Source organism: Arachis hypogaea, chromosome 5 (genome assembly GCF_003086295.3).
Source record: "Arachis hypogaea cultivar Tifrunner chromosome 5, arahy.Tifrunner.gnm2.J5K5, whole genome shotgun sequence".
NCBI lineage: Eukaryota > Viridiplantae > Streptophyta > Magnoliopsida > Fabales > Fabaceae > Arachis > Arachis hypogaea.
The window spans coordinates 89,989,950-90,000,398 of record NC_092040.1 but is presented as its reverse complement, the minus strand read 5'-3'; the positions used below and the strand labels follow the sequence as shown (position 1 = coordinate 90,000,398).

The 10,449-nt window shown below is 32.4% G+C and overlaps 3 protein-coding genes across 4 annotated transcripts; 1 reads left to right on the top strand and 2 right to left on the bottom strand.

The window, feature by feature from the left end:
• Positions 1 to 613: 613 nt before the first annotated feature.
• On the top strand, positions 614 to 2,615 carry LOC112801801 (uncharacterized). Its single transcript, XM_025844730.3, has 2 exons — positions 614 to 877; positions 1,196 to 2,615. Exons 1-2 carry the CDS (start codon positions 811 to 813, stop codon positions 2,578 to 2,580), a joined length of 1,452 nt encoding a protein of 483 aa, XP_025700515.1. The 5' UTR covers positions 614 to 810; the 3' UTR covers positions 2,581 to 2,615.
• Positions 2,616 to 2,983: 368 nt separating this feature from the next.
• On the bottom strand, positions 2,984 to 5,286 carry LOC112801802 (uncharacterized). The gene is made up of 6 exons (XM_025844732.3): positions 5,073 to 5,286; positions 4,850 to 4,920; positions 4,189 to 4,237; positions 3,945 to 4,051; positions 3,625 to 3,707; positions 2,984 to 3,506 (listed from the first exon to the last, which is right to left on the bottom strand). The coding sequence occupies exons 1-6, from the start codon at positions 5,119 to 5,121 to the stop codon at positions 3,200 to 3,202; spliced, it is 666 nt and encodes a 221-aa protein (XP_025700517.1). The 5' UTR covers positions 5,122 to 5,286; the 3' UTR covers positions 2,984 to 3,199.
• Positions 5,287 to 6,511: 1,225 nt separating this feature from the next.
• Positions 6,512 to 10,222, bottom strand: LOC112801800 (abietadienol/abietadienal oxidase-like). 2 transcript variants are annotated; one of them, XM_029298652.2, is made up of 10 exons: positions 10,083 to 10,222; positions 9,331 to 9,626; positions 8,747 to 9,071; positions 8,489 to 8,638; positions 7,999 to 8,238; positions 7,801 to 7,884; positions 7,601 to 7,679; positions 7,356 to 7,477; positions 7,107 to 7,234; positions 6,512 to 6,957 (listed from the first exon to the last, which is right to left on the bottom strand). In XM_029298652.2, the coding sequence occupies exons 2-10, from the start codon at positions 9,567 to 9,569 to the stop codon at positions 6,849 to 6,851; spliced, it is 1,476 nt and encodes a 491-aa protein (XP_029154485.1). In that variant the 5' UTR covers positions 9,570 to 9,626; positions 10,083 to 10,222; the 3' UTR covers positions 6,512 to 6,848. The 2 variants fall into 2 exon arrangements, with proteins under 2 accessions (XP_029154485.1, XP_072092637.1); XM_072236536.1 differs by having other exon boundaries at positions 6,701 to 6,960.
• Between the last annotated feature and the right edge of the window lie 227 nt (positions 10,223 to 10,449).

Genomic DNA, 10,449 nt, shown 5'->3' with positions numbered 1-10,449 from the left:
TTAAACTTACAACATATAAATAATCAAATTTATTTACAATAATAAAATAAAAAAATTTCATCAAATAACAAATTCGTTATTTTAATAAACAACAATTAATTAATAACTAATTGGATTAGTAGTGAAATTAGTTCTGAAAGATAATATATTTTTCAAATTCATCAATGAAAGATTTTTTTCAATTAAATTGATCATTCAAAGATTGCGAATTAATCATATTTGTTCTTCAGTCATTTCATTAACAATTTTTTTTAAAGATTGATATTTTAAAACGTTAATTGATAACATATATAATACCTAATATGTCTAATTAGATATTGACCAAATATGTTTATGAAAATTTATTAATTTAGTCATTTTTTTTAATTAAAAAATTCTATACCTAATATGACCTAATGACTAAATTGATAGATTTTCGTAAATATATTTAGTCAATGTTTAATTAAACATGTTGGGTATCATGTATGCTATATCAGTTAACATTTTATATTATCAATTTATAAATGAAATAACAGACAAACATATATGATTAATTCCTAATATTTGAAATACCAAATTGATTAAAAAATTCTTTCAAAAAAGAATTTAAAGGATACGGAGGAATTTAACTATTAACCATGACTAATTTATAATTTTCAGTAGGTACAACAGCCGTACAGCAATTGATTAATCAATACTTTGTGAAGATTCTTCAGTCTTCACCAATCACTGCCGCAAGCCCGCAAGCCCGCAATCAAATCACCACCTTCATTATCGCCATGAATTTCATACCCTTGCGGCGAGCGTAGCTGCTGCGTTCTTCACTCATCAATGATGTTGCGTTCATCAACAAGAGCTTCTCTGCGCTTATTTCTGCAGCAATCTCAATCTCAATTTGGTACTCTTTCTCATCCCAGACCCTTTCTTGATGCCATCAAGGACAGATCCCATCTCGTAAATTCTATTAGGAATCTCCAGAACCTTGATTCTGCTCTGCATCTGTTTGACAAAATGCTTTCCATGAACCCTTTGCCATGCGTGAATGACTTTAACCTTTTGTTTAGCTCTATTGTTAAGATGAAGCATTACACAGCTGCCATGTCCTTAATCAAACACTTGTTTTCCTTAGGATTCAAATCTGATATCTATACACTCAATATTGTTGTCAATTGTCTGTGCCGTCTGAATCACACTCCCTTTGCCTTCTCTGTGGTAGGGATGATGTTCAAAATCGGCTTGGAGCCCGATGTGGTCACATTTAACACCATTGTTAATGGTCTTTGTATTGAAGGCAATGTGGATTATGCTATTTGGTTTCTTGACCACATGGATTACATGGGATATCAACCCGACTCCCACACGTTTGGAGCAATTATAAATGGATTGTGCAAGATGGGGGACACCCCTGCTGCCATTGCCATTCTAAGGAAGGCAGAAACAAGAAAGTGCAAACCAAGTATTGATGTTACGGGTTATAATGCAATTGTGGATAGTCTTTGCAACGATGGGCTGGTTTCTGAGGCTTTGAGTCTATTCTCCGAAATGACAATGAAAGGTATACAACCCAATACTATCACTTACAATCGCTTGATTCAAGGGCTCTTTACTTTCAGCAGATGGCAGGAGGCTGCGTCTTTACTGAGCGAGAGGAAACAAAAGGGAATTATGCCGGATACACATACTTTTAATATTTTAATGGATGCTCTTTGTAAGGAGGGAAAGATTTCGAGTGCTAGAGCCATACTTGGTCATATGGTACGAATGGGAAACGATCCCGATGTTGTCACCTATCACTCAATGATTGCTGCTTATTGTTCCCAAAATCAAATGGAGGAGGCCATGAAAGTATTTGATTTGATGGTTCACAAGGGATGCGTACCAGAAGTCTACACTTATAATTCATTAATCCATGGGTGGTGCAAGATCAAAAGGATTAATAGGGCTATTTATCTCTTGGATGAAATGATCGATAAAGGTTTAAATCTGAATGTTGTGACTTGGAATACTCTTATCCATGGATTTTGCAAAGTTGGTAAACCGTTAGCTGCTAAAGAATTGTTTTTTACAATGCACAAATTTGGTCAATATCCTGATCTATCGAGCTGTGCCACTATATTGGATGGCCTATTCAAATGTCATTTGTTTTCTGATGCAATATCATTATTTAGAGAAATGGAGAAGAATAATTTGGATCTTAATATTGAAATTTACAATGTGGTGCTCGATGGGATGTGCCGTGCTGGAAAACTGAATGATGCGTGTGAACTCTTCTCTTGTCTGCCAGCAAAAAGCTTGAAACCTGATGTATATACTTATACAATAATGATCCAAGGTCTATGCAGGGAAGGACTTCTGATTGATGCTGAAGAGTTGCTGATGAATATGGAAGAGCATGGCTGCTTGCCAAATAGCTGCACATATAATGTCTTCATCCAAGGATTACTACCACGAAATGCTGTTCTGAAGTCAATAAAATATTTTAAAATTATGAAAGAAAAAGGTTTTTCAGCAGAGGCTAGAACCATGGAATTGCTTGTAGATTACCTCTCTACGCACAAAGGAGAGAATGCTTTTCAAGAATTTATGCAGAAAATTGTTTGAATATATTAATATAACCTCTTAGTTCTTCATTTGAATTGAGGATTCGATGTTGTGTAGAAACCGATACTTTCATGTTGCTTTTTGTTTTCAAATTGGACCCAGCAGAGTAAAAATCTCCTTCTTGAAAAGGTTATGCAATGTATAATATATCAACTATGGTATCAAAGCAACTGATTCAATGATTTAAATATAGCTTAAACTTTAAAGTAAATACGAAGGGGTTAACAATTATAACTTTACAAAAAGAATGCCCAGTTTCTGAATTTCAAAAGTAAACATTTATTAAAATTATACATTTTTCAATAAAAGAAAAGTCATTGAAATAAAAAAAAAATCATTCAACAGTGTGCCGTGATTGCACTTTTACCAAATGCTTACAAAATTGTATGGCAAGAAACACAACTAGCACATTAAAGTTTAAAGATTCATTCAAAATTGTATTTTTCGTCTAATTGTACACTTAAATAGTAGCACTTCATCTTGTTCTCTTTCAGCCTTCATAGTAATTCATGCCATCTTCACTACGCAATATAATGACAAAATGTTCTATAAGAAATAAAACTTTCTGTACTAAAACTACATAACTTGGACTGAACAACGTGGTTTTCCATCAAAAGTATCACTCGTCGTCATCGTCGTCAGAACTAGCATATGCCAAGCCCAGTAATCCCCCACCAGCAGTGTTAGCATTCTTAGGCTTTTCTTCTGCTTTGCATGAGGCCGATGACAGACGTTCCTCTCCTTTCTGCAACCCGGACAAAGATTGCTCCTCTATCTTCAGTCCTGAAGAAGGCCGCTCGTTCTCATTATGATGCCCAGGCTTACGATTTGTAACAGACACGTTACTCAAAGCTGGGGACTGATTGCCATCAGTCCTTGGGCGCTTAGGTTTAATCTCCACAACTTTCTTCAACAGATCTTGCTGCCTATATATACAGATATAAACACTAAACACTATGAAGTGTTTGGGTGGGGAATTGGTTTGCAGAGGGGGGGAACGAAATTTAGGTGGGAGGTACCAAGTAGGACAGCAAGAAAATCTACCTGATCCCACTCTTTGGCTTTGGCTCGACACGAAATGCCAATGGAACTGACGCCGGTGAAGAATCTGCTAAGCTTGCAGCTCTGTAACTACCGGTCAAGGAAATAATAGACAGAACATTCATGATATAAGGGACCCTATTCCGTCATAACTAGAACTCAAAAGCACATTCTTCCAGCACCATTAAAAAAATTATATGATATGATATATGATATTGATAAGAAATTTAAGAACTTTACATGAGAGGGTAAACTAAGATACAAATAGTCCATGAACATAAGAATCCATTTAAATCCAAAAGGGTTGAAATAAAAAAGGATATCTTAAATGCGGCGAATGCCCGCTTTTCAGTGCGACGCAGGAGACGTTCTGCATCCTCCTCGGCTTCCATTTGTTCCTTTAGATAGAGCAAATCATCACTGTCCAAGGCTGCACATTGAAAATTTAAGAAACAACCAGAGAAACTATACATGATATATGAGCAGCGGCAGACAAAGAATGAGTGGTAACAGCTGACATAACAAGCAACATAGAAAACACAAAATCAGGGGAAAAAGATGCGGTACCGCCTCGCCCATGAAGGTAACCACCACGCTCACCAGCAACCTCTTGCATCTGCATGCATCAACCACCCAATACAGGAAGCCAAAATCCCTGCCAGGGCATGTTATCAGCAAAATTTCCACACCCCAAAAAGTAATTTGAAAATTTAGAACAACGTCGACAGAGAGTTTACAAGTCACAAGAGAAAACAACCACAAAATAACACAACTCAGAATCCTACCTCTTCAGTTAGACTTAGAACTATAAAAAAACTTTGATTTTAGCTACAACCTCTTTTCCCTCATTCCTTAATCACGGAAAGTGAATTACAAAGAAGCTACCAACTAAGGTTGTTCAGTGCTGCTATCTCATAGCTTACTCAACAATTACAGAAAGACAAAGGCAAATACTTGTAATAAAAGACCACAACATAGCCCTCCATAAATTATAACATAAACTGTTTTCACAGGTAATAAAATACCATTTGCTTAAATTTGCACAAACAAATAACCCATTACAGATTCTTCTACCATTTTTTTTCAAGGAAAATTAAAATAAAAACTAGGGTTCTTTCTACATTAGCCTCAAGATCAAAATATGAAATATCATATGCAAGTGCGTACTCAATTATATATTACAAACATTATATGAAGAAAACGTGCAAAGGTGAATCAATGCGCTAACCTTTGCAACCATTCGTTGGAAAGTAATGTCTTCATCGTCAATCTTATCCTTCCCTTTGCCCCATTTCTTATCTGCAGAAATCAGCACATACCCAGTAACCAGAATTAGAAAAAGATAAAATCTTTAAGCGAAAAACAGCATCGACCATTGCAAATTGTGATAACAATAACAATAATAATGAAAATTTGAAAAAACAATTTTTCTTAAAAAAAAAAGAAATCACCTTTGGGGTCGCTAAGATTGGTGTATTCTCGAACTTCTCTACCCGCCATCTTCAACAACAGTTATCGTATAAAGATTTGGTGTGACAATGGCAAAGGGGTTTTGTGTAATTGTCAAGGCTCTGGATTTTCGATTGCGAAGCTCGTCTGAGAAAGAACACGATTCTGGAACATATGACCGACGTATTTATCACAAACGAAAAAATAAACGACAATAATAATAGCAAGAGATACTATTGGGAAGAAAAAAATTTTTGGTTAATATTAATTAATTATTTTTTAGTTTTAAAATTTTTTATTTTTTTAGAGAATGTAAAATTTAATATTAAAAAATTATGATTTAAGATCTTAAAATTTAAAATAAATAAAATAATTAAAAAAATAAATTCTGACATTATTTTAACAGTAACTAACACAAATTTTTAGTTGTGTTTTTTGTAATTAATTTTAGAATGTAATTTTAACTAAAAGATAAATATATTAAAGTAAGAGGTTTTATTTATTCAATAATGATTTTGGAATTATTTCGAAGAAACAATGTAAAAAAAACTAAGAGAGAAATGAAAATACACACGTGAGAGTGAGATAAAAAACAAAAATTATATATATTATATAAACATAAATTCTATTTTAAATGCTGTTATTTAAAAAAATTCCCAAAAAATCATGTTGTTCTTAGTAATTTGGCTTTTATCTCTTTTACTTTCATTTGACATGATTTTTTGGAAGATACATTTTCTTTCTCACCAATTTTAGTTTGATGAAAATTCATGCTTCATATCGAAGTATTGTCCTTCATACGCAAATTATTTTTTTATATTGGATGGGGATATAATTTTTCCATGTTTATGGACTATAAAGACGTTAATCTTAAATAATTTTATTTGATTTAGAGGATAAAAATCAGATCTTCTAATTTTTGGAGAACAATACTGATATTTAGGAACAAAAATTGGACTATACGATTTTTAAAATTTTAAATAAATAAAATAATCACAATAAAAAAATAGAATCTTCTGATTTAATATTTAACTTTTTTTTTAAATCTTCATACAAAATAATGGGATAGTTTGATTACAAATCATCCTAAAAAAGAAAAAAATTCTCTAAAGTGACAATATTAGTAAAAAAGTAAAATAATGCTTTAATTATCTTTGAATTTATAACATTTATTATGTGTGAGTCTCATTATCTTAATTCAATGGTGATTAATGGTATATTTTTTTTCTGACAATACAACTTTTGAAGATCTAGATTCCATAAAAAAGACTTATATAATTAATATTGATAAATACACATTGACCTCATCTATAATAACAAATTTAAGCCTTATTGTTAAGGATGAAAGTTTAATTTTTTTCAACAATTATCATTATTTTTCCTCTTCCATTAATTATTTTATTAAATGGCATTCCAATTTCTCTTTTCAAACTAAATATGATTTTTACTTAAGATTTTTTTTTTTTTAAAATACAATAAAAGTGAGTATCATCAAGAAAAATGAAACACCTTAAGACTTGGATGCTGTATACTATACAACCTTTATGACTAGTGCACATCTGCACTATAAAGAAAGGAGGGGAAAAGAAAGGGGAAAAAAAAAATCTATACACAGTTAATGATACATTGAGAACAGAATTCAAACTCTGAAAAACACATCATTCCTGGGTGAAACTGAGAGAGTACTCAGCAAAAAAGAGTAGCCAGAGAAAACCATGACTCAAAAAATAGTGGAGAACTTGAAGGAATTTGATATGAACATTGGTGACATGATCTTTTCAACTTGTTTCTTCATGATCTTGTCTTCTTGTTAGGCATATTTCAAAGCCATTCACTAATCTTGCAGAGGGAAAGAAGGACATCCTGTCTTCCTTCATCTGTGTCCATCTGCTAAAAAATTTTATGTATGTAAATTTCGACATAATTCAACCGTTTTAGTTACATAACAAAGAGGTAGCTAGATGACAGTGTAAAATTTTACACCAATTTGATAGCAGAATTCATGTAACTAACAATGCACTGGAGGGTGGCATTACCTGTAGGTAGTTACAAAGTAATGAAGAAAAAGCGCAATCTGAAGGCGAGCAAGCTCGGCTCCAGGACAGAATCTTGCACCTCCTCCAAAGGGTGCATAGAATGGACTAGTTCTCCAGTTTCTCTTCTCCTTCATTATTTTAAGCAGATATAGTAATTAGGACTTAGGAATGGAGTAAAATGAAAAGGAAGTCTTATTATGTCATTATGAATGTTTTTTGAAGTACATATGAACCAATGATGGGACTAACCTCATTTTCAGGCTCCATCCATCTCCAAGGATTGAAGTTTAGAGCTCCATTATACACATTCTCATCTAAATGGACTGCTGAAAGAAATGGAACTACAAAGCATCCTTTTGGAATAACAAAATCTACTCAAAAAATGTAAATAACATAGTATTAGTACATGCTTATCATATAGTAACATTGTGGTCTCTTTTGAGCATGATAATTAACAAGAAAAATTGTTTTATATATATGTATATATTATATACCTTGGTATTGAATGTCTTCTTTTGCTTCTCTCATCAACCAAATTGCAATTCCCCCAAGTCTAAGTGTTTCATCAATAACCTATTTGTGAAAACAATCATGAAACCTTAGTAGTGTAATGTTTTGTTGTCTTTTGAATATGTTAACATCAAAGTTGAGTTTTAAGATTATCTGATATGAAAAATGGAGAATTATTACTTACACATTGAGTGAAAGGCATTGCTTTGTAATCCTGCCATGTAAGAAACTCTTCTCCAGAATTACTCCTCAGAGAATCTTGTTCATCCTGTTACAACAAATCAGTTTGAAAATAATAAAAATGTTACAACAGAGTTTTACTTCCATTTCTTGAGTACTAAGATATGCAGAAACTTTCATGTTCTATATATCATATATGTACCAGAAGTTGCTTCATGGCTTGAGGACACTGAGTAAGGAAATAGACAGCAAAAAGCATTGTTTTCGTCGTGGTTTCGTTCCCGGCAAAGAGAAGATTGATGATGAAATCTGCTACAGCATCATCTGGTAGACTTTCTTCCTCTAGCAGCCTTCCAAGCACACCACTCCCTACAGTTGGAGCATCATTTTTTCTGTGTACCTCTATGGTCTTATTTATCTTGTTTATGATTTTCTCCCTTGCCTGATATATATACATTTCCAAAGAATGTTAATTCAATATGCATAATTATAGTAATAGTAATATTTTTCCAAAGAGTGTATTATGCATCTGAGGAATAAAAGGTACTAGAGTCATTTAGTTTTAATACTTGAAGTAAACAAAATTGCATTGCTAAAGAAGCTCTTCTTGAATGAAAATGTTTCAAATCTTTTCAATTTTATTCTTCTTTAGGCCTTTTGAGACTTTTTTTTAATTTTTTTCTTCATATTACCTTCATAGCAGTGTGGTATGTAAATCCTGGTGTGTTGATTGGAATTGAAAGACAACCATCAACAAAGTCAGAGAACAACTGAGCCATTTCATTGATTTGAGACTCACTTGAAACCCCTAATAGTTGATTAACCATTAAGTTAATTGCTACCTGCATTAAATTAAAAATAAGTTTAGTGCTAAACATTGATGATAAATTGATAATGGATAAGCTTTAATTCACAGATCAAAAAATTATCATTAAAAATTAATTTATTACCTTTCTACAAATATCTTGGAGAAGAATGACTTGGTTGTTCTCAAAATTGCTCAAAGTTTGGAGCATGACCTTTTGTATATCATTCAAGAAATGGAACTTGAGCTTCTCAAGGCGCATCATATTCGAGGCGATTCCATGCAGCTTCCTCTGTTGCTCTCCTTGCACTGTGATCACACCATTTTTACCAACCAAATCTCTGAATGACTTCGGATAACTCGACCGGAACAATTTCCCTTCGTTCTGCATCACAAACCGGTTGAAGGTTGGATCTGCAGACACCACTGCCCATTTCCCAAATAGGCTGCAAGAAAATATCTTCCCATACCTTCAAATGAACAAAAAGAAGTGATGATAAAATTCAAATCCTGTGTTCAATATTTCAATCTCTTTTATGCAGATCGATTTCCAAATAAATCGAAAATTTCAAAAGAATATGATCCTTCTAAAACAGTTATGGTTGGATTCTACAAATCATTGATTAGCATGCATATTTTGAAACTAGATTTCCAAAATTAAGCACTCTAAGACCATTTCAAAAGCTAGAACATAGTTTTTTCTTGTAATGGAAGTAACTAAGAAAGTACCTCTTCACCATTTCTTCAAGAAACTGAGGAGGATGAGAACTTGCAACAGCATTGTACCAATTGATGCTGTCACCAATCAATGGCCATCCTCTTCTCCCCGGTGGCAATCTCAACTTACTTCTTCTCTCTCCTTTCTTCAACTTTTCTTGAACCATTTTTGCAAACATCACTATTCCACTTCCCAATATTATCATCACAGTCATCAATACCAACCATGTTTCTAAAGTATTTTCTCTCATTTTCTCTTCTTTCTTTGTTGATAACCAAACCTCTTCATGCCAGAGAGAATTTCAGTTCTGATATTAATAGTTAATGAATATATATAAATATCCAATGCAAGTATGAACATGTTGTTATTAAAAAAATAAAAAATGTGAAAAGGCAGAGTTTGTAACTTGTGAACATGCTTAGTTGACCTTACAAACAAGATCTGGTAGGGCCATATGTTAATTTAACTTGGTATTTTACATGAATAAATCATTCCCAGAATCTATTATTTTATAGCAAGTATATGGAATTTGCAAATGTGTAACAATAATCCATAAGTATGACTCCAAAATTTCTAACATGCAATATTCATACAATAATTTTTACTATCTAGAAGATTTGCTGACTCGTCCACAATCTTATGGAAAAATATCACATCCTAACGACCAAATAATAGATACTGTGAATCTATCTTGTTTGTCAGACACAAACAAAAAATAAATAAGAAACTAATTTTGATTGTTATGGTTTAATGATTAATATACCTTTGAAGAAATAGAACAAGCAAAACCTTGAAGGGCTTTCAAGTAATTATGCCTAATCTCCTTATCACCTTGTGATTCTGTTGGAGTAACATAAACAGCATTGAATGAAGAACCTGTTTGATGGTAGAGGGAAATTGTGCTCTTGGAGTGACTATACACTATATAATAGGAATATATATATAGAGAGAGAGAAGGGTTTAATAAACTTGTCCAAAATATAGCTTTTTGATGTGAATTTAATAATAATAATAATAATAATAATAATAATAATAATAATAATAATAATAATAATAATAATAATAATAATAATAATAATACAAGAAACTCAAATGTTCAAATTCTTGAGCACAAAATAAGGTAGAATTAT